Genomic DNA, 27,696 nt, shown 5'->3' with positions numbered 1-27,696 from the left:
GTTTCCAGTACTGACATTAATTCTGTACCTCTGTATCTGAATCTGACCTTGGATACTCATTCTTGCAAATGCAGAAGTATGCTTTTCAAGGAGAAAACAGAAAGAAATGTAGAAAGGAAACGCAATCCCTTATGCCTTCGGCTCCCTCTTGTGGTGTGTCGATGCTGATCTGCCTTACGTCTGCTTGCATATATATTAAAGTTGTGTCACCAGCAAACGCTGAGGAAGAGGTACTGAATATTCTTTAGGAGTTCCATGAATATATGCACCAGCAGAGGAGATCTTTACCCAGTAGTTAAGAATTAAAAACTTTTGACTGTGATAGCCTTTTCACCAACGCAAAGCGTATTATCTATCCAGCAAGAAGTAGTTTCTTCTTTTCCTTTATTTCATTTGATAGATATATATTTGTATATACACACAGTACAATATTTTTCTTTTGTGATAGAGAAGAAATGATAGTTTTCATTGCTGGTCGCTCATTAAGTCAACAGATTCCAGTTAATAATGAAAAAAATTAAACATTTAATATCAAAAGCACCTTCAAGTATCGTCTATACATTTTAGTATCCAGTATATAGTAAGGATTTGTTTGTATTTTATGAAAACTGTATTTGAATAGACTATTTTTACTCTCATACATTAGAGTAGTATTCATATCAGGCATGGAGTTTAAAAGGACATCTTGAGGTCCCTTGTAGATCTTCACAAGAACCACGCATAGGTCACTTGCACAATCACTGTGTATGTTTCCAACCAGGGCTTAATCATCAGCAAAGTCAAGATGCAATTAGCATGTTTAAGAACATATTACTTTGTTCTTCAACAACAGGTCAGGGTATGGTCCTTGATGTGAAGAAATACATATCTTTGTAAAACAATATCTGACCTAGGCGTAATAGTATTGAAATTCCTAGAGCTATTCATCCCTTAATCTTTCTGTATAAAAATAATTCAGTTTAGGCATATATTGCACTATTTTTCTCATGCCAGATAGCTCTCACCCTGCATTATCTGTTCTTTTTGCTTATCTAAGAATACACTAAGATTTTAATTTCCATGGAGAACCTAGGAATAGGGCAACAAACACACATAAGGTGTGCAGTAAGGGGATGTCTATAATATCAATGATAATCTCAGAGGCATTCACAAAGGAAACTACACATTGGATTTGGAAATCATTTTCTCCAGTAGATTCATCATTCTCTCCTGTAGCTGTAAGCTTTGGACTTGAATGATGTTTTGCTGATCCAGAATCCTGCGTACTTCTCTACAGGTTTCTTCCATAGCTCTGCTCAACTTCTTTTGTTCTTCCAACATAGCCTCCATTAATTTTAGCTTCTTCTTTTGAAAGCTGCAGCTTTGCATTTTCCTTTTCTTAACTGGCCTTTCTTCAGTTCTGAAACAGGAAGATTTGTTTACAATTAAAATCACATTTATGGAAAAGGAAAAAAAACCCAAAAAGCTACGTTAGGACCTAGGACAAGCTATAACTAAGTTCGATTAATAAAAAAATGTTCTCCAATAAATTCACTCTCAGAATTGTGCCAAAACAAAAGTATTTATTCCATTGTTTTATAACATTACTGACTGTAAAAATAGGTTTTAAAATCTCATCATTTTTAACAAGATTTTTTTCCCACAGATTCCTAAGTATAACATTGTCTTTTTATCTTGCTTTTTACGTGCTGAGTTTCTGAACTGTGCTGGGGAAGTCTTTTTGCTCACGTGGTCATTATATCTATTGTAGTTCAAGCTGTGAGTGAACTACTCATCTGAAAAACTTCCAGTTACAGATGGGCAACTTCCTTTCAATCTTAGCATGACAGTCTATGTATCCAGAGTCCCCAGCATCAAAGTTATCCAATGATGGGTCTCAAATTCCCTTTACACAAACAGCAATCTCAGCTGTATTCTGCCAAACACTGCATTCTTTCCAGGGGAAATCCAGTAAAAGCACAGTTTTGAGCAGAATGCCATGTCAACAACTTGTAGATTTCAAGACAACCTTGAATGAGGACATCAACCTAGCACTAGAGGAATGTTTTTACTGATGTGAAGAAGGAGAGTCGGGAGGGAGGTCACTCAGCTGTGACAAATCTGTATTACATTTCCATATATGTTCTTATCCTACTTGACATTCAGTTCTCTCTGCAATAAAAATAAACAGACCTAAGAACCTGGAAGACTTGCTGCAAATATAACAAAAAGACACAATTCCCTTGACATTTCCGGGTGTAGTAAAACACAGAGGGTGAAGCCTATGAAAAGAAATAAGTGGATTGTGTTAAATGTTATTAAAATCTTAGAGGAAGAAGAATAGAATAGATCTTGAAGGAAGCTGCTTCACTACTGCTTGGTCATACATCCTCCTCTGCACAGGTAAGAAACCATGACTGCTATGTACCAATCTGAATAATAACCCATTTTTAATGAAAAAGAACTATCAGTGACGTGAAAATAAATATTAGTATTAGAAATGGAAGATCTTCATCGTTTGAGGACTGAGAATCAGAACAACTATATCTACTGATAAACATAGGCTCATTCAAATACAGTCAAATGCATCCATGAATTAATGAGACTCATCCTTGAATTGAAGAGTACAAACACAAAAAGGTCTGATCTTACTCTTTTGGTGTGTAAGCCTTGTGTACCAGTCAATTTACCTTTCAGAAATTGAAGAATAGCAATGATGGAATGAATGCAATACACAGCTACTTCAAGGAGACAAGCGAAAAATACTGGGGGGGCCTCAAAATCAAAGTTTAACTCACTATTTTCCAACTAGAACCATGACACTGGTTTAAACAAGGAACAGATTATTACAGTGAAGAATGAATTCCCCATCTTCTGCATATATCAGTGCTAGGCTGGATGTGTAGTGAAAAATTTCTAAGAGTAAAACCATAAGAACAAAGAGGCAACAGAGATATGAAGCTCTGAGTCAGAAGTCACTGCTGTGGGGAGCCATGCCACAGAATGCCCTCCATAACACCTTTGGGCTCCACATAAGAATAACTGAATTTAAATACATGGATGATGTTTTTTAACAGGCAGCCACTCCAGCTGGCATTGAGGTTTTATTATAGTCTGTTAACCTATGAATGTAAATTATTTTCTGTCCCATTTTCAGCATGGTAGAAATGGCAAAACTGATGAGGTCTGAACCCCAGTCACAACCTGTATAATTATATTTTGTCATTATTTCAACAATAAAGAAACAAGGCTATAAGTTAGACCATGGGATGAAAAAACACTGTTTTCAATTAGATAAAAAGTCATTCATGAGTGTTGTTAGAAATTCTGATTTTAGAAGCTTAAGTTGCAGTACAAGACTCCATCACTTTGAATTATCCAACAATAACTCTATTATTGTCAGATGCTTTATTGACATTGCAATACAATATAAGCTTGTAAAATACTGAGCAAATACCAGGCATCACATTAAAATAAAATAGAAATTTCAAAGATTTTTCTGACCTTTGAATTGCAACAAAAATAGGAATTAATATGATCCCATGGTTCGGGAATCATCCCTGATAGGAACAAATCTAACATCTTGCAACAAAAAATACATCTTTATGTTATCAGATAGTCTAGTGTATGAAATACACCTCACTGTTTTAGGTAAGCAACCTCTTAACTATTAAAAAAATATTAGAAACCAATTTAAGAATTGGTGAAGGAGTTATTGCATGAGAGATGTCTTTCCATTCACAGATACTAAACCATGAGAGGTTGTTTATCAGGGGATATCAAGCCATTGCAATGGACTGTGATGTAAAAAAATTATTGCCTGCGAACAAGACGACTGTTACAGGTCAGGATTTATATACTAGTTTTTAATATAGTCAGCTATTCAAGGACCATTTGCTTGAATGATTGAGTGGACTTAGCCTACTTTTACCCATCCGAGAGTAGGCCTGGAAACAATAATCCAAACTTGTTAGGTTGATTCTTCTTCCAGCGTTACACCGTCTCAGTTGCGTGACTGACAGATAATTTTATTGTTACAGTTAAACCCTCACAAACTCGTGATAAGATCTGCAGGACCAACTTTTTCCTGCCAGAAAACTGTAATCAACTCTTATTTCACACCACTCTGGATGAAAAATGAGAGCGGTGAAGTCTAAAGTACATAGCCTGCCTTCTGCTAAAATGCTGCCTTCCAGACAACTCCAATCTTATCAAAGGAAAAGGAAACACATTTGCATTCTCAACCAAGCATTTACTTTGAAAAAATGCCATTCTTCATTTTATATAATGTACGCAATGTTCTTTCAAACTGCATGAACAGCATTTCAGTGTCCACGGCAATATTTACTTTGAAACTTTTCACCATTTTAATAATAGCTGAAGCCAGGGAAATCTCATACCATTACTCCTACCAAAAAAACAAAACAACAAAAAACCTAGAGCAAGCCAAAAATCATCTAAGCAAAATGTGGTAAGAGATACAATGCTGCAGCACTATCATGAACATGCCTGTACTACTATCACAAACACACTACCTCCTATGAGCACAGACATACATGCTGAATTTTGGCAATACTAAATGACTTTTTGCCCAGTCCTCCTATTCCCTTCCAATCTCTTGTGAAAGAAGAAAGAAATTGCCCAAATTCAGCAGAATGGTAAAGGTAATCCAATTTGTGATTTACAGGAAAGCTGCAAGAGCCATTAGAGAAAAACGTTCCAGGATTTCCCTTTTGAGATAACAGATCCCATTCATTCTGTGAAATACTAGAAGGCGGGGAAAAAAAAATTAGATGCTACCTCAGCTTGTAAGAAAGTAAGCTTGATGAGCTCTCTGAATGTTCATCTTCAAAGCACTCTTCCCTTCCTTCGTATGTAAACTGATTATATGGCAAATACAGAGGTGTAGACTTAGCTGATGGTGACTGCGAGGCCTCTGTCTGTGATGTAGAAGGACCTGGTTGCTGATTTTCATGCATTTTCACATCACTGTGGTCTGTCACTTTGGATAAGATCCTATCAATGGTTTTGTAGTAAGGCCAGTCTGGTGCAACAGTTTCACTGTCAGTCATGCATTTTAATTTCCTGCAAGAAAAGGCATACAGCATTAGAGCTTGTTTTCTTTTTTAAGTACTCTTCATACAGATCTTCTATATGAGTATTTCCCATTATGAGTATCAATGTCTACAAATATTCATATTCTCCTCCTCACTTTGCCTAAAAGGTCAACATCACCCGTTAGAGCATTCCAGTAACAACAGTAAGATGGATGCCTGCTTATCTGTTACAAGGTAAAGATCAGTATGGGAAGAAATATAGCTTCATTTATTTAAAATAATAATAATAAAGCAGTTAATAATGCATTATAAACAGTAAACAAAAAGATTACAGTTGAAGAACTGTCAGCCATGACCTTGTCCCTCACATAAGTTTTGTTATAAGATTTATCATTGAGTCCTAATGTGAAGTTCACCCGTTCAACATCCACTGTTATTTTATTCACTTTTTTTTAAAATATTTTATTGAGAAATAAAAAACCTGAGGTGAACAGACACATGTCAAAGACACTCCACTGGCCAGCTAATATCTCAGAATTTCCTCCTGTTTGCTTTTTGCCTTTCCCAGATGGGATCTTTAAGTTAGTCTAACCAAAAGTTCATCAAAGGAAGAAAACAGGGAAGGCAAGATTGATGACGAAAGCTCCATTTTCATGAACCAGGTTTCATTTACATTAAAAAAAAAGAAAAAAAAAAAGAAGAAGAAGAAAAAAAAAGAAGAAACAAATCCAAATCCAATTCTCCCAGCTATGAAGAGGTTTCAATTTGCAGGGAAAAAAAAAAAAAAAAAAGATGAAAACGATTCCTGGACACCTGGCCCAGCCTTTTTTCTTGAAGCCTTCCACATTTTCCCTCCTCTTAATCCATCCTGCCCACATCAATCTCAGAAAGGATAGAATTAAGTAACAACATGTAAACACAATAAAAATGCTGCCAAACTTAAAAGTGGGAACTTGAAGTTCTTCCTTTTAGACACCACTGAGCTTAGGCTAAGGGGAAATCCACCAGTGAGAAAAGAAGGCAGAAAGATTTGCTTAGATTTTGCAGACATTTAAGGATTCTTCTTTTTTTTCTTGTCCTTGCAAGGTCTGATGAGCTTTCCCAGCTTTTTGGGAAAGTCTTTCATAGCAAAGCCTCCACAGCTGTCTGTTTTTTTCATGCCCTCTATGCATTCAAAATTTTAATTTCATACATGTTTCGCAACCTGCTGCTGCAATTTCATAGTCAGAGAATATCTAGCACAACTTACAAACTCATCTATATCCATCAAGTACAGACACAGAATAGCAAAATATGGGGCTCAAAGCAACCATCATTTGATATTGACTATTTTTGTCTAATTGTTCAGACTATTTGTATGCCAAACATATCAATTATGCCACTATAAGCTTCTAGCTGGGTATACATTTCCCATTTTCTTGTCCATGCTAAAACCTTCAGTCCATTTAAGCATTTTACAGTACCATCCTCAGATACTCGTTGAATGCATTCGCCATGGTCTGTCATCCTCATGGATAAGACAGCAAAAAGCCATGCATGAGCACATCCCTGTCATGTCAGAGCAGTCCCGCAGTTGGATTAAGACATCGCCAGACATGGTTTGAGCCTTCAGAATGGCAAAACATTCTCCCAAAAAAGACAAGAAATCTCAGATGTGGTATTCTGCCAACTTTGTTCCGGGGCAGGCAGAGGACTCGTGTTAAGACTGGTGTCAGCCAGCTCCCCCATGTCCGTGTGCAGAACTGCTGCCCAGTCAGTCCACCTTCAATCTGTGCAGAGGATTCAGTTGTCCCTGGGACAGGATTTGGGGCACCATAATATAAAAAGGACATAAAACTACTACAGAGCATCCAAAGGAGGGCTATGAAGATGGTTATGGGTCTAGAAAGCAAGATGTAGGAGGAGCAGCTGAGGTCCCCTGACTCGTTCAGCTCACAGCAGAAAAGGCTGAGGGAATGCCTCTATTTGGTCTAAGCTCAAAGAAGGCAGCTCCATCCAGCATTATTTTGCCTTGAATCAGTGTCCTGATGACTATTCTGAATACATTAACTTCCAAGCACTATTATGTTTATCACTATTCTTCCTTTATTTTTATTATATCATCCTGAACTAAATGTTAATTTCCTTACTTCAGCAAAACTTCTCAGGAGCAGGTATTTTGCCCAGTTATATCAGAACTTTGGTTTCTTGTGTTTGAGCTCAGCTATGTGCCTAGACCCCATTTTTGCTAATACTCAGGATTTTGAAGGAGAGCTATAGTTTGTTACCTGCCCACACAGCTCTAGGACTGCAGCTATACAAATCTAGGTATTTCTATGGCTCTGATTGCACTGGATGGGTACAGATTCTTCTACTTCTATCTATTTAACATAGCTCTCGGCTAAAAGAAATAAGAAAGTTGTCATTATCAGAAGGTTGACATGAGAATTTCATTAGCTTAAAAGCAGCACCAGCAGCAACCAACTACCTGTATGGAGTCTGGCTCATATACAAAGGAAAAAAGATGAAATAGATAAAGAGATGAGAAGATAATGGGCAAGGGAGCGTCTACTCCAGAAAACAGGTAGGAATACTGTGAGCGGTGGAGGAAAACAGGAAGAACAAATCAAATAGATAACTTGGCAACATTAAGATCAAGCTTCAGGATTCACTGATTATTTTGAAACAAACCAGAAAACTGAGAGAGACAGCTGAGAGCTTCCTCCTGCACCAAGATAAGTAACCCTGGCAGAACTGAAGTCCAAGGCAAAGATGCATTTACTGCTCCCAGTCAATCATTATCATAAATAATCACAACAGGTTGTAGTTGCATCCAAAATGTAAAGCTGCTTTTCTCTTTGTTTTGCTTTTGTGTGGCTTTGTTTCATGTTTCTTGTTGGTTTTGTTTTTTCCTTGAAAAGTGAAGAAGTTAGAAAGAAATAGAACAACATTTTTCAACTCTCTGAAAAGGTAGATAATGACAGGACAAAGGGGAAATGGTTTTAAGTTGAAGGAGGGAAGATTTAGGTTGGATATCAGGGGGAAGTTCTTTATTATGAGAGTGGTGAGGTGCTGGCACAGGCTGTGGATGCCCCATCCTTAGAGACATTCAAGGCCGGGTTGTACGGGGTGCTGGGCAGCCTGGTCCAGTATTAAATGTGGAGGTTGGCTGCCCTGCATGCAGCAGGGGGGTTGGAACTTGATGATCCTTGAGGTCCTTCTAACCTAAACCATTCTATGATTTGCACTGGGATGCAGTACTTTGGAAAAGAGAGGAAGACAAGCCAAACATTCAACACTTTGAAAACATAAATTGGGCAAATCATTGCCTGAGTGAGTGAGTAAGGCAGAAAAATAAGGTAGGAGTAAGTGAGAAAGTGAACAGAGTTTGCAAAATAAATTCCTGCTGAGTTTATCTGGACCTGTCACAGTTTCATGAGGCTCTATTAAAATCCAGCTGAGAGCAGAGGCAATGGAGAGCTCTCTCCAAAAACTGGCATCAAAGTTGAGTTTCCAGGGGACAAATTTCTGAAGTATGAAAAATACTGTTACCCAGTTAATCTGAAAGATGGCTGTGAGTCTTATTGGAGGGAAGTGAACAAATTAATGGGTTTTGAAGTCCTACTGCCAAAACATTCCTCAGAATGGACTGCAACACCAGCTGAGTAATTTGTGCTGCCGTTGACCTTCCTTCAGACTTTGTTCTCTGTGCCTATTATCTGCCTTCTAAAGTAGAATTATTACAATATTATTACAATATTACATTGTAGAGAGTTTTTAAAAATCATTAAATCATTATGTCATCAGTAAAGATGACAATTTTCTTTTTTTTTTTTTTTTTTTTTTGCTTTTTTCACTCTGCTCAACACGCTATTGCTTTTTTATTATTATTACAGTATTTGATATTCCTGCTTGCCTTAAGGAATGGATACAAGATTCATCTCTTGGGGTTTCTGTGAAAAGCTTTCAAAATAAATAATAAATAGCAACTGTTCATGAGCTAGTCAATGGGGGAGGGAAAGAAAGATGTATGAAAGTACAGTCCTTAAGTTGTGCATCTGCTATAAATTATCGAAATTAAAGAGAAAGCTGGTAAAATATTCAAATTTAACTTTCTGCATTAAATTTGATTCACTTACATTTCATCATTTGCTGTAGCACAGGTCAAATATTTTACTTGCTTAATGTCACAGAGGATAGCAATGAATTACACAAGCAACAATAATTAATTGCTATCATGTACACATGAAAACAAAAAAATAAACTGATCACATATTCAAATCGTGAGACTGATTCAAATTTACCAATCGCTAACATTAATTGACTGTGATTCAAATCAAACAGCAACAGCTGCATCCTATTTCCTAGGCTTTGGGAGGGTGATGTTACTGAAAACAATAAATTTGCATTCACACAGCTCCTATTTTTAAACATCAGAGGGAATCAGTCAAAACTGAGAATGACTGTACAAGCTTTTCAAACCCTGTTTTGTTTCTATAAGCCAGAGCATGCTATGCCAGTAGTAGTACAAGAGCAGATACAGTGCATTAAGTGCAGTATATTAGCACTGATGAGGAAGTTCTTTCTTTCAGAATGACTAATGTCAGGGTTATATGTGCTGAATGCCCCAAGTAGCCTATATAATAGGAAGAATTCAGCAAATACTCTAAGTGATGCTGAAGTGCAAGTAATGGCATACTAATCCCAGCAAAACTTCTGATACTCAGCACATCTAAAGACAACTTGAATTCCAGCAGGCCTGGCTCAGCCCCTTGTCCCTCCTGACAGACACAGTGGGACGTTCATGCATCTTGCTCCCCAGGTGATTTTAAAAATCAAGTTTAAGACCTGTTGGTTGCTCTGCCCACAGGAATCATTTCAGCTTCAGGTGTGATTCCTAAAAGCAGAATTTTACCCAGATGTACCTGCAAAAGTTTTCCTTCTGGATGTGCAAAATTTTCCACTTAGACAAGCTAACTATACATTAAATCCCACAGTGGATTTAATTGTTCCTTAATATATGGAAACTTTTGGGTAAGGTTGCTTAACCTTGAAAGATTCCTCCAAATGCACTTGGGCTACCATAATGCAGAGGAGTGCAGATCATCATCATACTGCCTCCATTCTGACAAAGGTCCGTATGAAATACTTGAAGAAACTTGTTGATATTTTTTGAGGGGGAAATTCTTGTAGTACTTGTTTCCTTTTCCATTGACAGCAATATCCTGACATCCACTATCTTTTATGACTCTAATTAGAAGACAAATGATGCCTGTATTTTTATTTAATAAATCTGATCTTTCATGAGAATAATAAAACAACCTACCACTCCGTTGGTCTTGGTGACTGTCAGTGGTAATGAGTTCCACATGCTCATTTTGCAGCATAATACAAACTTATATGGCTTTTCAAATAGTTTTACATTTCTTACCTTGCAGTTTCAACAACTTCTGGTATTATGGTAAAAGAAGTGCCTGCTTTGTATTCTCAAAAATTGTGCAGTATGTTTTCACACACCTCTACAACTCGTTTCTGATTTTGGGGTTTTTTTTCCAAGCAAATCACAGACTTTCCCATTTCTTTTAATGAAGAAAACTTTCCACATCTTATCCCAATCATGTTTTCTAAACAGCTTCCCATTCACTTGTCACCTTGTTGAAATGTAGGACATTCAGAAATAAGCATAATTCTTCCAGGAGGGAATAATGAGTATGATAGATTTATATAATGGCATTGTAACATTTGCATGATGTTTTTACTACAGACTTGGAGGAATGAGATATGATAGCCCTAAAATTGTGTTAGTGCTCAGAAGCTCACATGCTCTGAGCTACCCCTGAACTAAATTTGTCAGCACAGCATTCCACGTGGGATAAAAAGATGCAGCCAGAAACCCGGGCGAACACCTGGGCTGTTAGCTCAGCCCAAGCTCCAGGCCACTATTGGCACTGATGTATTTCCATTAGCTGCAGCTTATGCAATACCTGCTGGATAAGTGCTCCTCCCATACTTACGTATATGTTTGTCTCACTTTGGCTTTTTCAGCACTGTGAGTAATGGCTTTCATTGGGCAAAACAAGCAAAACAATATAGAACTGGATCAGAAGTCTAGGGGATCCTCAGAGTGGAAAACAACATTATGTCTTCACCATTATAAATGTGTTTACTATTTTAGATCCTTTAATATTTCAGAGAATTAATAATTGTGTCAGAGAGGTCCCAGGATGTGACTTGGCAGCAAGAACACTTACCACTGAACTTTGCTAACAGCTAGGAAAAATATTCAAGTACTCCTATTCCTGCTAAAGGAAAAATACACATAGATGTGTATACTCTTAAATATATGTATGCACTCATAAGTAGTTTGCAGGGTGAAAAAAAAAACATTTGCCTTTATGAAATTATATCACAGCACTATGTAACGCTATTTTCTGATTAATTATTCTACTCTTGTTCATTTCTGACTGTCAAAGTAGAGACCATAGCAACTTTATGACACTACAGTTGCCTGATGCAGTGGGAAGAAATCACCACTTGGTGCAGGACAAAGCTGAGGCTTTGCTATTGGTGCTACATTCCCACATTGGGCTTGCTAACTCTACATCATAATTATAGACTGTCTCAGACGACTTTACCCACTTTCAGGATATTTTTTCTTCATTGCAGAGTGCAGCCGTGATGTGTGGAAAAACACACAAAGATAAAGCACTTTAAGTACACTTCTTTAAGTATCCTCCGGACACCAAAATGTAGATTAAAACTCAGGTGCCTCAGAGCAAAGCCAGCAATCAGTGGTAAATAACATCATTTGGTTTCACCACAATGTTTTCTATTCTCACATGCCAACAAAAAGCTTCCAGAAAACGATGAATTTTAAGTCATATCTTATATTTGTCCCTGGGTTTTCTATCACCTCCCCTTGAAAGCAAAGCAAACAAACCTGCGTTGGATAGAAACAAACAGTATAGGAGATGCACTTCAAGTCCAAGAGCCCCGTGATGGTGCAAGGCAGTTTTATAATCTCATAAATTAGCATCTTAATCAATGAGCGGGGAGCCGCAATGCACTGCAAAACAGAGCAGCAGCACGACAACACGCAGCAGAAGCAATCTCAGAAGTTCACAGAGACATAAGATTTTTTTTAAGCACTGCGTTTCCACACACGCGCACACACACATGCAGACTGCATGGGTGTGAGGGGTTCATTTCTTCCCTTCCCCCGCTGCAACTTTAAAGGAAAAACATTAATTAGAAAAGCTGAGACGGTCTGACTGATGATAACACTGAAAATTTAGAACAAAGGCTGACAGAGATAGCCTATTGTGCTTGGCAATTACGGCACTTCAATATTGCGCGGTGTTGCTAGCTAGACACCTGTAAAATCCTGGTGCTGCGAGCTGTGCTGCTCAGCAGGAAGGCTGCAGATCTAGAAGGCTAAGCATGGGCCTGGGAGCCAGCAGCTCCCAGCTCTGCAGCTGAGTGGCAACTGCTGGGCGATGCAGGGCAAAAATGGATCGTGCTTCCAGCCTTCTCACTCAGTCTGGGAGAAGAAAATTACAAGGATTACCACAGGGTTAGTCAAACATTTTAGAGGCATTAGCATCTGCTGGAAAACGTGGATTTAATATTATGGAAAATGATGTTAAACATTGTGCTCGTGGGTCTTACAAATGCAGGAGGACATTCAAAGTTAAGGGGTTTACAGGATTCTCCCTAGTTTTCTATGTGATGAGCAGTGTCTGCATTAAGTACAGGAGGATGCCTTACAGAGAAGCAAGCAGTTTTAACATGGTTGCCTGCTGTAATAACCTCTTTTATTATTAATATGAGCTTTGAGGAGAGATTAAATAAAAGAGTCACATATTTGATTTTCTTGCATTACAAGCACACGGCTGAAATCACCACTCAGGATTTCCAGTATGAGGCAGTTTGTGCCTCACAGAGATAAAAATTTTAGAAAAAGAGAAAAGAAAAAAAAAAAGAGAAAGAGAAGCATTTGTTTCTGCTAAGTTCCAATTCCTTTTCCCCTCAAAGCAACAAACGTCTCTCGTTTTCCAAGCCAACTTCCCCTCCTGCTCCATCTCATCTCCTCGCAGCCACCTCCGCCCTCCCCCAGCTCCTCGGGAGCGGTATTGACGGTGCACATCGATCCCCTCCCTGCAGATAAAGCAGCGCTGCCTATAATTACAGCAATGTGTGTCACTCAGCAATAAGGCATTCCATTATTCCCAGCCCCTTGAAGTGTAACCCTTCAACTCACACGAATAAAACCCAGGAGCTTCGTTCCCCAAAAGCATTATTCAGTATTTATTATAAAGCAAGCAAAACTTTGCCTTGTCACACCGACCCTCTCTGGCCACTTCTAGCTGCAGGAGTTTCCTTGCAAGCAGCTGCTGCCAGGCTGACACAATCAGCAAAGAGAAAAAAAAATCTGCTTTCCCACTAACTGCATTTCCATCCCTCTACATCATAACACCGCGAGTTAATTACGACGCGACAAAGTTGTCCCGGAGTTTGCAATGAAATGGGGGAAAAATGAAGCATGACGTAACAGCGATGGCGAGAGAGAATTTTAAAAGCGATACGAACAATCTTTAATCTCTTATCTACACATTTGCTGAAGGATACTTCTTTCTGAAAGGCAAACAGCGCAGCCTTGCCCCTGCTAACATCTCTTAAAATAAAAAGAATTAACTGAAGCTTACCTGTACTGGAATGTCATATTTGTAATTTTTATCTTTATTTCCTCTCCGTGGCGAATTTCTCCCGTCATTTCAAAGAGTTTGTTAGCCATTTTCTCATAAACTTTGGCATTCCTTTTAGTTTGTTTCAGTTCATCAAAAAATTCTTCCCAGACCAGCATTAAACCTCTCATTTCTGCATCAGTCCAGTTTCTGGCCCTCCTGTGTTTCTCAGTCTGAGAAGAGACAATGTAACTGGGAATTTCTGCTGCAGCCATTGCTGACTGACCTAAAAGGGTTTTAAAAGAGGACACTTAATATAGATTGAGTTTTTAGCTTAGGTTTTTGTAGTGCAAGACATGCATATGTGGATAAAGAATTTGAATGACAACAGAACATATGAAACCTTTTTGCAACAGCTTGAAGCTTGAGTGCACAAAATGGGGCCTACATCTGACAGGCAGGAATTTAGTTAAAAGCTTTTAAACAGAGAAACGTCATTTTGATGTCACGTTTCCATAGCAACAGAGCAACTGCATAAGCTACAACAACAAAAACCTTTTAACTGAAAGCCAAAGAATCAGGACAAAGTTGACAGGCCATCAATATTAAAGCTTTTAAACACTTTAGGTTTAACAAAAAAAAAAAAAAAAAAAAGAGAGAGAGAGAGAGAGATCTATGCAGCCTTTGAGAAGCTACTTTTAAGTTTCTACTTCTTTTTCAGCTTTCCCTTACCTTTTAGGCAGACAATCTGCTGGCGGGGGGTCATGGTCGCCTGAACGAGCTTTTAAGTTGCGCCTTGACAGCCTCTCTGGGAGGCTGCAAGGACTGAGGCCATGTACACACACACACACACACACACACACACACAAAAAAAAAAAAAAAAAAAAAAAAAAGCTTTTTTCTTTTTTGCAAAGATACTCTGCAAAAAGAAAAAAAAAAAAAAAAATAGCATCAGCCAGCTTCATGGCAACTATACATCTCCCAGCTAATCAATGCTGGAGCGGGCAGCCTCATTAAAAGGGTGCCTGCGTCTGTTTTTAAGCACATGCACAAAATACCGTTTAAGTGTTTAAATATAGAGAGAAATGCATATGCAATTTTAATACAAAGCCACTTTTTTTTTTTCTTTTTCTCCCTGAGATGTTGTGCTGCTGATAAGCTTGTACTGCAGTCCTGTCAGGATGAATTTGCCTTTGTAGGTATATATTACTCTGTGTATTTTGTATTCCTGGCAATTTAGATGCTATTTATGCAGCCTGTGTTCTGCCTTAGGACTGCAGCAGAAGCATTTCACCTGCTTTATGGGGAACCTAAAAGGATTATTCAACGAGTTAAAAAAAAAAGAAAAAGAAAGCTGCAAGATGCTTAGAACTGTGAATAAATTGCTTTGCTGTAAAACAAGCATTCTGAGCTGGGTTTTATACAGGGCTGAATTCTGCCAGCAGTTATACTGGAAAAGCAGCACCTATTCATCATATTAAACAGAGTGTACCACGAGCAGAGGGCCACATCCTGCCCCACGTACATCTGTGCAGGCAGTGCCTTTCCCAAAGCAGTGAGATGCATGAAAGCCTTAATTGGAGCAGCACGAGCAGCTAGAGAGAAAGATGTTAATTCCCTGCAGTCCAAATACCGCTGCGTTACGTAAAATATAAATAAATAAAGCACGGACCTTTCTTCTTATTATTCTCTCTTTCAGCATATAACAGCAATAGGGACCTCACTGCAGGGCACTTCCTGAAGATTAATGGCAGGCAGGGGTTAATGGCCTGAGGCTCACCCAGTCAGTCGTTAATCCCCAGGAAATGTTCTGTGCCTCAATCCTTAATGCTTAAGTATCCTATAAATTGTAAGTCTTCTCATAACCACATCCTTGATCTTAACAATAGTTTAAAAACGCACTGCTTGGTTTGCATCCTGGGCATGGCAAGGAGAGCACATCATGTTCCTAAAGGTACACTATTAAAATCTGTGATGTTTTTTTTCCTTCTTTGCATTTCACATTTTCTGCTGTTTATCACAAAACCAAGGAATAAGATGGGAGATCACACATACTGCACACAGGAAAACTTCTACTGATCCAGCCCTCACCGATCTCTGTTAGAAATATACCTGCTGAGTCACTGCCTTCCTCAAAGAAAAGGGGAAAAATCCACCTAGCTTCCAAATAACTCTTTTTAACTAGTGATAGGACAGCCTAGCAACTATTACCTTTAAAATGTGTAAATAGCAGCATATGTTGTTGATCTTGCATGGTTTGTCTCTTGGGTGGCCAGCTGGGAGACATCACATGATCAGGGGACAGATGGTGGTCAGAAGAGGATCAGCTGGTGACACAATCATTTTATTAATTTATCGTTTTGTTTTGAAATTCCCGTCACTTAACCTTGGGCTCCGTGCAGCTCTATCAATACAGTCGTACCAAATTCTGTTGACTACATCCATAGCCAGGACAAGTTTAAGAAATAAATATGGTGTTGAAGACGAAAACACCGTGGGTCTCTTTTAAGAGAGACTGGGGCTGTTCAGGAGCTGATGAACACTACTGTCAAGAAAAGGTTGCTTTTCAGCTTTTAATATTCTATTAGAGGTTTGTTTGTCTCCTCCAGTTTTTAATCCACCTGGACTGTGAAAACAGTGATAAACACTGCTGTGGGGGGAAAGTTATGCATGGTCTCTCCTTTAAAGATTTTTTTAATCCAGTTTCTAGCTCAACCATCAGAACATGATGGGACAGAAAGCCTGTCCAGAGGCCGCCAGTTTGTTCTGTGTTGGTCCACAGACATTCCTCTTCTCATCTACATGTGCTGGGCACATGTGGGACTGTTCCTTCCACATAGCCCTGCCTGCGGGGCTGTGCCCCCATGGAAGGGAGGCCACAATTGCCCTGAATACACATTTCTTACTTCTCTCTATGCTGTTTCCTATTAGGGTTAATTGACAGATTGATATAGTGGCATAGTGCTATTTAACATCTGTTAAATAAAAGAAATGCTTTCAAATAATGCCTCCCTTATTCCCCTCCCTTCAGCACCAGAAGGGAATCTAAGTTTCCAACACTCAAGTTTTTAATCCGTCCTCTGAGAAAGTTATCACTATTAATTATAGAGACTCTGCCTCCTCTGCATTGCTGAAGGGCACATGCCCAGTGGTTGGTGTAGTGTCTGTTTGCCAATGGGGACCTGAAAACAAGAAAAGGGATCTTTTTACCCCAGAAATCCTCCCTAAACTTCTCCCAAGAGCTGAGGAAAGAAAAAAATACCTCTCTATGAAACGCACCTATCTGCTGACCGCTCTGCAGATCTGCTGTTAACCCCTATCCTGGACACTGAGTCTAGGGGAACAAACCTGAGAGGGAAGACATCCTGTAATGGGAGAGTTCTCAGTCCCTAGAGTTGGGGGACTTGGGGATGGAGCTCTAATAGCAACTTTAATCCACCAGCCAGATAAGATTGGTCATCTACCTCGGGACTGGTTGTTCACCAATCCAACCATAACTGCTAGCCAGATGAGCTGCTCCTCTGCCAAACCCAATGCACTGATGCACATCACTCACACGCTCCATCTGGCTAGCTCCAATGACCCTACAGCCCTCCAGCACCAGCCTGGCACCAAATATCCACACTAAAGCGGTTGCTGTTCTCACAGCAAGGATGCTTTTCCTCTTAGAAGCTATATGGGAACTGCTGAATCACGGCCAGAACCTCTAATTGATCACCTGAGGCAAGCAATGGGTCAGCCACCTCTTCTAGACCCATTTAAGAGCTGACTACCAGTGGGAAAGGATCTCTTCTGGAGATCCCTCCTCTGGAGTTTTGCAGCGAGCCCAGGATGCAGATAAGCTTTCTATCTATTCTCTTTTTGTTATTATAATCTGCTTTGCCAAACTGTCTTGTTTATTTTGTAATTATAACATCTTCATATTCATTGAATATACAGAAGCCAATGAAATAAATACCAGAGCTACTAAGTACACCTCTGTAAATAACCTCCCTCTATATCTGAATGCCTTCTCCATTCTCCTCTTCACAATCCCTCTCTTTGTGCAGTGACAAATACAGAAGAACATTCACCTCAGTGCACCTGAAGATCTCATTCTTTCAGCATTCTTTCTTTCAGCACACCCCTGTTCCTAAGAGCTCAAGAAATCATGAAACTAATGATCTTCTCTACAAACTGTCTAAACCTGCTGCCTTTTTTGCAATCATATATTAGCTTGAGTAACATCTCTCACAGCTGCTCAACCTTTCATGGTAATATTAAAGATAATGTCAGCCAATATCGGGACACCAGGTGTGACAAGAATAATTTAAGACAGGTCAGAGATAAGCTTTATTAACTATGATCATAATAAGAGAGCATACAGACAGTATCTCCCCTTGGTTCTCCACCTAGTAATCGCAGAGACCCAATTGCTTCAGAAGTAAAAAAGGAAGAAGTGAAAGAAAACAACCATTTCAAGGTTACCAAGGCCAGATATCCATCCCTGAGAGAGATGGACTCAGGTAGCTTGCTAACTGCCACAATTCTAAGAAGGAAAGGAACCAAACAGTAAGTGTGGGATGATTTGAGGAGATGGATGTTGGAGGAGCCTGTAGGAGTGGCACACCCAGTATTATCTGAGCTCAGAGGTAAGAGCTGGAAACAACCAGAAACTGCTACCTTCTGATACAAAGGTTTGCTCTTTTAGTTGGGATTGATTTCTTAGCCAGACATCTCAAATCTTAAACAATTTTGCCACCACGTTAACAAAATCCAAGTGCTCAAAAGGGCAGATGGGGATCTAATGAAGTTCACCTATAGATGTTTCTACCACAGTGTTCAGCTTCTTAAATCCTAACGTTATCTGTTGACAGATACATTTAGGTTGGACATCAGGGGGAAGTTCTTTACCCAGAGAGTGGTGAGGTACTGGAACAGGCTGCCCAGAGAGGTTGTGGATGCCCTGTCCTTGGAGGTGTTCAAGTCCAGGTTGGATGGGGCCCTGGGCAGCCTGGTTTAGCATTTAATGTGGTGGTTGGTAGCCCTGCATGTGGCAGGGGGTTTGGAGATTCATGATCCTTGAGGTCCCTTCCAACCCTGACCATTCTGTGATTCTGTGACAGTACTTCAGTGATCTGCACTGACTGCATACACAGCCCTCAGCTTTGTAAGTGTGGGATAATGCATGCCAAATAAAACTTCCTTTCACCAAACTTTGGGGTAAGGATTTTTTCCCTTGCTTTTGCAGGGAGACAACAGTTATAGTCAACCATCAGAGCTCAGCCCACAAACCCTCAGTCATTAAACAGTGACTACATAAGAGCATGTCTGATCCTGATGTTAAGGACTGTGGTAGAAGTTGGGCAGCAACCCCATGGCAAGATAGAATTTATTCTATGACAGCCTAAGATATTTCTCCAATTTATTTCTGATATCCAGAAGGATGGCTGCCTCTACAGAGGTCCTGACACAGGAAGCTGCCTATTTGGATTTCAGAAATGAAAGTGCATTACTTTGGGTTATTTTTAAGCCAGCCAAGACTTTAAGATCTGAACCCAGTTTAAGCAACACTGTCAGCAAACGCCTTTTTAGGCTGTTCAGGCTCAAAGCCTCTGAGCAGTGCTGCTGGGAGGAAAAGGTCCCTGCTGGAGGGTGCATGGCTATTTCAGTAGGATGTCCTGTAATGTCACATATAAATCTAATAGCAAACTTGTTTGCACCCTTCTGTGTTTTGGGCAAGATGTAGAAAGAAAGGTTGCTTAAAGCACATGCCTGTCAATGCTCCACGAGCTCTTCAGTATGGCTCATAAGGAGAGTAACACAAGCAAGCAATAACTAAACCTTGAAACAGGATTGTCACTGCAGAGCATATGTTCATCCTCTGGTTACTTCAGTGCAGACACGTATAAAAGTATTCACCTGTTTAAAAACAAAAGCAGTTGTTGGTGCTTACACAGCAGTGGAATACTGAGTTTTAGGCTCAAGAAAATCTGTCTGCACATTTTAGGATGCTCCTAGAGAGACCTCATTGTGTCCTTCCAATACTTGAAGGGAGCTTATAAGCAGGAAAGAGAGCAACCAGACCATGGCAGGGGGTCAGATCTTGATGATCTTTAAGGTCTTGTTGCAAAGACAAAATGAATTTATTCAGACTGAGGAACTACAGTATGCATCTCACAGTACATTAAAAGGGCAGTCCACTTTGTCAGAAGGTCTACAAACTAACAGGGGCCCACCACAAAGGAAACAATGGAGTGGGAACAGGATAGACCTGGACAGACAAGTGACAGCAATACATTACAGAGCAAAGGTCACTGAATGGTTGACGAGCTTTTATGTATGTCTAAAATAAATGTTTTATGCCTGCAAAGAAGCCTGACAACAGTAATGAGTGCTCTGAAGGAAGATACACAGGGCTGAGAAAAGCAAGCCTCCTTTGCAGAGAAGACCTTGATGATTTAAAACTTAGAACAAAAGAAAAGGAAAAAGGAACATTTCCACACAAACAGTCCACTACTGAGCTTCAGGGCAGGTTTTCCTGCTGTCAAAGCAGGCAGCCCAGAAGGACAGTTATCTATGAGTTGGAAGAAGCTGGAAAGGTCTTTGATTTCATTTTGATAGGCCACATCCTGCTTGAATTTCACTTCAATCAGAATCATTTCCCAAAAACAATTTGATCTTGCTGAACTGACAGATTCAGACCAAAATAATCTCCTTTGCCTATTTTAGTAGTAACCATGGAAGCCAGCTTTGCACGGATATTCAGTCAGAGGGAAGGATGGAGAGAGGCAGCAGGATGAACACAAGGTGGGAAATGGGGCTTCAGCATTTTCACGGTGAGACCAGTCAGACCAGGAATCATTAGCAACAGAGGGAATCAGAAGTATGTGGAACTTCAGAAGGAAAATCTCACAGGATGAAGGGAACCCAGGGAATTCACTGCCTGGAGAAACCAGGTATATATAGGTATGCTGGTAGTAATTAGATCAAAAGTTATGGTACTAAGTTTTTGTTTCATCTTACAGTTTTGCAGGGACTTGTGCTTCAGATCCCAGTCTCCCCTCCTCTGGGCTGAACAAACCAAGGGACTTTAGCCACTCCTCACACACCTTGCCTCTACACCTTTCCCCATCTCCACAGCCCTCCTTTGGATGCTCTCTAAGAGTTTTATGCCCTTCCTACACTTTGGTGCCCAAAACAGCATGCAGTGCTTGACTAGAGGCCACACAGCAGAAAGCATAGCGGGCAGAACCCAGCACTTATTATTGTTAAACTTCATCTGATTGGTAGTTGCTCAGCTCCCCAGTACAGGGAGCAAAGACTGGCTCTATGCTTCACACTCCCAGTTCAACTAATGGCAAGCTGAGTGTTTCTGAGATTTGCTTGCCCTTCAGAAATCATTTGCAGTTTCTTAGCACATGGAGCAACCCTGCAAGATGTAGTAACAGACATGCTCCTTTTCTGAAAGGGAAGCAACAAATCAGATTACAAAGAAAAATCACTCTGTTCCCAATGAATGGTTTCCTGAATCCCTCTGAAAAGAAATTATTTTGGTCCTGCTTACATTCAGGGGTTAGTCAATAAGCTCACTTGCCCATGTTTGGTTGCTAGCACGCAGCACAATAAAATGTGCTAGAAAGCATCTTGTTCATTAAAAACTGCTCCTAAAACACTATGCAAATATTTCTCTTTCAGAAGTAAATTCCTCTGAGAACTTATTCTAAACAGTGCATTTCAGATGTGGCCTTTAATCTGCTGCAGTTTGGATCTGACATGTTTTGCAGAGGAAAAATAAAAAAATCCTTGTTGCGCAGAAGTCTGTCCTTTGCTTTGCACTGAGCAACTTTTCTGCAGCTCAGCAGAAAAGCAGCCAAGCCATGAAAAAGCAGACGATAGCAGTGGGTTTTGACCATGATTCTGCTGCCCACGGTCTCCTTTCTTCCCCAGAGAAAGAATTAATATCGCCGTTGTAATCCCTTTCTAACAGAAGCACAAAGGCAGCAATTGTGAAAAATAAATACTTCAGGAGGTTATCAATCCATTAGAGAGATGCTCAGCCCCCAGGTTTAAACAGATGAGATCTGGCCAAGTGTAAAGCACTTGGGATTCACACAGGATTCCCGCTAAGCAAGTTTTTACTTCGTTTTGGTAGCTAGCATCACAGCTGTGTTGAATAAATGGGTTCTAGCCTGCTGCTCTTCCAGAAAGGAGAGTGGTTTGGGCCCTCTTCCAGTAACCACCGGCCTTGGAGAATCTGCAGAGCAAGTCACTGGCAAGCCCCTGCCAAAAGCCCAGCCTCACTGCTCAGGGCTTGCTACTGGCTTGGCAGCCTGCTGCATCCACCTAGCAGCCGTCTGCATCCCCTTGCCATCCTCCTGACTTCCTGCCAAAGCCCGCAATGGGAGCAGAGCGTGGGGAGGCTCTCAGCCCCAAGTTTTAAAAAAGAAAAAAGAGCATACAATCAAAGATATCTGCCAAGCTGAGGAACGCAGGAGCATCTCCAGCTCTCCTAGGTTTCTGCTCGACATACCCAGGCTATCCCTGCTCTTTTCCCCTTGCAAAGTTTTGCTCAGCTATGCAGACCCGCAGAGGAAGGTTTACAGGATTAAAAAAATATTTCAGATAAAATATTTAGGGCACCGGAGATTTCCATATCAAGTCGTAAAAGATTAAATACTAAAATGTAAATGGTGTTTAGGGTATTATTGCAAGGCAGCTTCAGGAATGGAAATCTTAGAAAAGTGTTTAAATCCATGAAGTTCAAATGTTACTTGTAAAAGACCGGCCTGATCCGAGAGCTGCCAAAAATGTAAGTAAAACCAAACTCACACACACCACTAAGCTTATCAGCTGAGGTAGTTGCTAGTGGAAGTTGAGGTCTTACAAGAGGAGCTGCAATTGCTGGGACAGACTGCCAAGCACTGCCAGTCATCCCTAAAAGGTTTTGGTGTCCTTTTATGAAAATTGATCACAGTTTTCAAGGAGATCCAACTGCTCAACTGGAATCATCATAGCAAGTAGTGCTTGGTCTTGACTTTATTCCCAATGCTGTGCTCTGAGTTTTTCAGGAAAGTTCAGTTCCTCAATAAGAAACTCTGTGGGAAAGCAAAAAACACTCTGGGTTTCCAGCAGAAGCACGTGTTTCCATGTCACCCAACAGAGGCCATGCAGCCATGTGGCCAGTGAAGTCCTGTACTGTCTGCATTTGCAAATGCAGGTTCAGATGATCTACACAAATTCTTCAGCTACCAACACAGTGGATCAGATCTCCAAGATGAACACAACTGGCAACTGAAGTGCTAGCTCTCACGCCTTGTGACATGCAGGATAAGGTGTCGTCTCAAAATAAAAGGTGTATCGTGATACACATATAATGCTGCTCCTTTTAAGTGGCTTGCCAGTATTTGGAGTCTAGTGAGCTTCTCCATTATGAGAAGGCATTTAAGCCACTTATTTTTGCTAGGATGTTCCAGTTTTGCTCTCTGGACATTCTGGTTTGCTCTCTGGCCATTTCCGTCTTTTGCACCCATCTTTTGCTCCTCCAGCCTGCCTTCTGCCTGGAGACACCACATCTCCTCTTGCTGCTTTCTTCATAAGCTTGGATTGAAATTGCTTGCGTGTTTCCCATCGACTCCTGGCTTTTTCCAGCTGTTTTCCTTCTGTGTGGCTATCCTCTGTTTATCACACACGGTTCCATTCCAGTCACTCTCCAGCCACCAGGGTTCAGTTTATATTTCAGCTTTAACACACTCCTCTGATTTGTGTATCAGCTTCTATTGTTTCAGCTATCACTAAACAAAGGAGAGCGTGCTCACTTCCTTCCACGGCCTCAGTGAAAGACAAGAAACTCATCAGTCCATGGATGAAAGAAATACTTTCTAGCAGTTGCACCCAGAAGTATTCCTTCCAGCCTTACAGCTTAGAGTCCAAGGACATCACTCTGCCTCCTTTCATAAATTCTCCTAAACAAATGCAAACCCACAAACCGCTTGTGGATGCAAATTCCTCTACCTCCAACACTAGCTGTCCACTGCCACCAGTGATTTTAAAATCCTCCCCAGAGTTTTTCATTCAACACAGCATTTGGTTTTGTAAGCCAGAGGATATGCCTTGAATAAATATACATCTGCACAGAGAAAAGAAACATGATTTGCGTGCATAAAAATGCCTACTGCAATTTGAGTATTCAGATGCAGAGGCATGCAATGCTGATACTATACCAAAAGCAGCAGCTTTTGTATATTGGTACCTACCACCAGCCATTCCCCAGCTGAGCAGACCATGCCAGCGAGTCACAGAATATCTCTAGTTGCAAGGGATCCACAGGGATCACTGAGTTCAATAGGACTATTTTAAATGTGGCAGAGTCATCATCCATGGAGGTTTTTGAGAAAAGGGTGGATGTCACACTGAGTGATGTGGTCACTCTGATGGTTGGACTAGAAGATCTCGTTGGTCATTCCAACCTTAATGATTCTATTGGTACTATGGCCCTGATTGCTGATAGATTAGTGAGCACTCAATGTTTTTTGCAGCAAAGCTACTCCAGTAGGTGAGAAAATAAGAAAACTGAGGGGCTACAGATCCAGTTTTCAGTAGTGCAGAGCCTACCTATTTCCTGCCAAACTCCACAAGAGTTGTTCACACGCAGCATAAATAAGAAACCTAATCCTGATGTTTCAAGGTGGGGGAGGGAGGGCTTAAAACATATGGAACCTAAAACAACACAGATGTAAGTGACAATCCACTCTGAAGATGTAAATAGAGAGCGTCTGTGGCAGATGTGAATGGCACAAGAGAACTCTTATCGTTTCATTCCTAAACATTCAATTGACAGACTTCTGCATAGCCAGAAGTAGATTGTTGGATCCCCATCTTCTAAGCAAATCTTCAATTGCTCAGGAATTTGGGATTATTTGATTATAAAAAATAGCTTTAATGACCGTAGGGCCAGAGATACTTTTAACCAAAGTAGTAACAAACCACCATCTGATAGCAGAGAGATCAAGACTAAACAATTTGGATAAAACCAAGTCAGCTCACAAGGCATTATCTCATTCTCTTATAGAAGTGGTCAGAGTTTTTCATTTGCTGTGCAAACAGAAAGTAATAGTGCATTTCCCACGGGAGGCACTCTTGTGCAACTATTTACTAGAAGCAATCAGGCAGCTCAAAAGGACTTATGGAGGTCAGTTCTCTTCACCTCCTACTTCACTGTAAAAGAGTAAAAACTACCTGGCTGTAGCTCCTGTTTTGCTGAGGGTTTCCAAAGAGCTCAACAGCCTGATCAGCCAACCTTCTCATCTAAGGGCATAACAAGTATGACTGCTTTTTGTCAGCCTCTCATAAGCCACAAAAATGAAAATATTCTTTTTCTTTAATATACAGCAGCTTTAACCTAATAGCAATAGTTTTCAGGTTTGTGCAACATATTTTGTGCTCTTTTTCCCAAACTGTCTATAATGCCCTGTACCCATATTCCAGTGGCTGAAGCCACTCAAGGAGACCAACAATGCATAACAGTTGTCTAAAATATTCAATCCTAATGTCATGATTTTCTTCACTTGCAACATCTTTCCTCTCTGCACACTTTGCTTCACGACAGCTGTAAAGGCAGATTATATTAAAGCTCATGTCTACCTTTTCAAATGATTTCTCATCAAGTCTCAGTGGGAAATAATTGAAGATTAAGCTAATCATTCCTTGAGGCCACTTATGGAGTATTTCATCACTTCTTGTGAATACATTACTAGGAATTTCAGTGAAGTGCTCATCTGCCAGGACCACTGAACACATGAGCTGTGACGGCTGGATGGCCCAGCACACACCTGGGAAATGAGGATTTGGGTCAACTCCAGTACATGGGACAAGACAAAACCCTATCCATTTCTTCTGGCAACAGCAAACATTTCCAGAATATCACCCCACCTTTCTGAAAGCAAAACAGCAAGTCTGACACGGGCTGTTCAACATGACATCACATACTCCCAACTAACTTTCTGATCTTCACTGTCACCTAAAACCTGTACGATACCACATGGCCATGCCAAAGTGCAGCTACCATAACTTTTGATCTCTGCTGTAACCAGCTGCCACAATAAGCAAGTTCTTTCATCAACCAGTCTGCAGATCCTTTATTGATCTCAGTGCCTCTCTGAGCATTGTATGCAGTTATCATATAACTACAACTGACATCCAGACTCCCACCAGCCACTGGGTAAAAGCCAAAACATTGAGCCACAACAGATCCCAAGACAAAAATTAATATGCTTTTTCTGGCTTGCAGGAGTCAGTTAACCAGACATGAAAGCCAAAAGAAAGGTCCAAAAAGGTTTTGAAGCAGTGCAAAATATCCCCTCGGAATGTGGGAATAAGATAATTCTTTCAGTAGTGAAGGTCCTTAAAGCAGAATCAGACACAACCTTGTTAATGTTTGCTTTGACAGAAATAAACATTTTCAGTTTCCTTCTGCAGATTCTTCTGCTACAAGGCAGAAGAGAATCCATTAGAATGGTCTCTACTAATATAGGGAATATTCTTGGAGTGTTTTACGCAGCTCAATACTTTAAATATATTGGAAATTCTATTCTACTCTGCCTCCATATGAGGTTTTTATCTTATAAACAAGAACTCCTTCAGGCAGGCAAGTTCCTGCCTCAGCATTTAAAATACTGCTGGCATTACCAGTTATCAGTCTTAAAGCTACTGGAGTCACTTTCCCTTTTAAGATAATTTAGATTTTTCCCACTGCTTTTGACATGCTACAGTAAGGGAAAGCAAGATCAACTTTAGTTCAGATTATGAACATGATGTAATATTGATATTATTCTGCATCCAAAAATGTTCCAGTCAATTCTCTTTCATTCCCAAATGCTCAATCCTGTATGAAACAATAGTAAAACAGTAAGTAGATCTTTTGACTGAGATTTCTGTTTATATTTGACTAATGTTAATTATCTTCAGAGAACCAATATCTGTGCTGCTTCATACAGCACAATACATACACATACATCTATTACTTTACTTGGCTCTTTTCTAACAGGAACTATGCTAGCACAGCTAATGGCTGAGGAAATGAGGGGATAACTAAAGGGGGAAGGAGCCATTGCCTCGTAGCAGAACCCCTCAGAAGATAAAAGTGTTTCATTTTCCCTCCAAAATCCAGAAACATTTTGCATGTCCCTCCAGACTCTGCACCATCTTGGGACAAAACTGAGATTGTTAAAAATCAAAACTATTTTTGGATGCCATAAGCTGATTTTCTACATGCTATAATTTTGCATAAGAACCAATAAAAAGAGAAAATATTTTGTCTTCCTTTAAGCAATGTTCTTGTAGCAGGTAGGAGCTCGGGGCATCAATGAGATTACATTTCACTACGACCATAAGAAGACATGTCCACCACAGGACACCAAAATGTTGGAATCTCAAGACCATGAAAAAAATGTTAAAAGCCCACAGCTCTAAAATATATCCCTCACTCTGTTGGCTAATATCTCTGATACATCCACTCACACAGCAATGTCTGAGCGAGTGCATCAAAGGAAAGCAAACAGGTTTCAAGGATAAAACATCAGTCAATTAAAGCCTATAAAAACCCAAATCAGCAATCACCACAAAAAGCAGGTATTATAATGTGAACTCCCCTAGTCACAACGTACAAACCTGTGAAGCAAATCTTTGCAAGGGTCTGCAACTGCGATGGCCTTGACCTCCTCCAGCTGAAGAGGAGACAACACAGCAACTTCTCCACGCACAGAAATTGCTGCCCCAAAACACTCTTCTGCGTTCCTTTGCCCTGATTTTCAGAGGTGGAGCAGTATAGAGGCACGGGCTTGGGAAACAGGCTGCACACACCTGCACATTTATAGCTTTGGGGTTTTTTACGTTGTGGAAGAAAATCTTTGGTACCTGCTGTCCTGGGAATAGAAGATCCTCCATGAGCCTTGAAGTCAATGCAGGACTCGTCACAGCAGATCAATGACCCACAGCAGAACTTCGGTTCTGGGGGGGGA

General features: G+C 40.2%; 1 protein-coding gene across 2 annotated transcripts; it reads right to left on the bottom strand.

Moving 5' to 3' along the window:
* On the bottom strand, positions 1-27,696 carry MSANTD1 (Myb/SANT DNA binding domain containing 1). Of its 2 annotated transcripts, none has more exons than XM_052683096.1 (4): positions 27,593-27,696; positions 13,721-13,985; positions 4,780-5,064; positions 1-1,399 (listed from the first exon to the last, which is right to left on the bottom strand). In XM_052683096.1, the coding sequence occupies exons 2-4, from the start codon at positions 13,972-13,974 to the stop codon at positions 1,159-1,161; spliced, it is 780 nt and encodes a 259-aa protein (XP_052539056.1). In that variant the 5' UTR covers positions 13,975-13,985; positions 27,593-27,696; the 3' UTR covers positions 1-1,158. The 2 variants fall into 2 exon arrangements, with proteins under 2 accessions (XP_052539056.1, XP_052539055.1); XM_052683095.1 differs by lacking the exon at positions 27,593-27,696 and adding an exon at positions 14,103-14,235.

The sequence above is a fragment of the Tympanuchus pallidicinctus genome, unplaced genomic scaffold, assembly GCF_026119805.1.
Source record: "Tympanuchus pallidicinctus isolate F22 unplaced genomic scaffold, pur_lepc_1.0 scaffold2, whole genome shotgun sequence".
NCBI lineage: Eukaryota > Metazoa > Chordata > Aves > Galliformes > Phasianidae > Tympanuchus > Tympanuchus pallidicinctus.
This window is presented reverse-complemented; position numbering and strand designations above follow the sequence as displayed.

What these genes read in the sequence shown, in the direction of transcription:
- MSANTD1 (XM_052683096.1), bottom strand. Translation starts at nt 13,974, where the DNA reads ATGGCTGCAGCAGAAATTCCCAGTTACATTGTCTCTTCTCAGACTGAG. An exon ending in AATATGACATTCCAGTACAG is followed by an intron (nt 5,065 to 13,720) that starts GTAAGCTTCAGT and finishes CTTTTCTTGCAG; the next exon opens with GAAATTAAAATGCATGACTG. An exon ending in TTACTTTCTTACAAGCTGAG is followed by an intron (nt 1,400 to 4,779) that starts GTAGCATCTAAT and finishes TTCCTGTTTCAG; the next exon opens with AACTGAAGAAAGGCCAGTTA.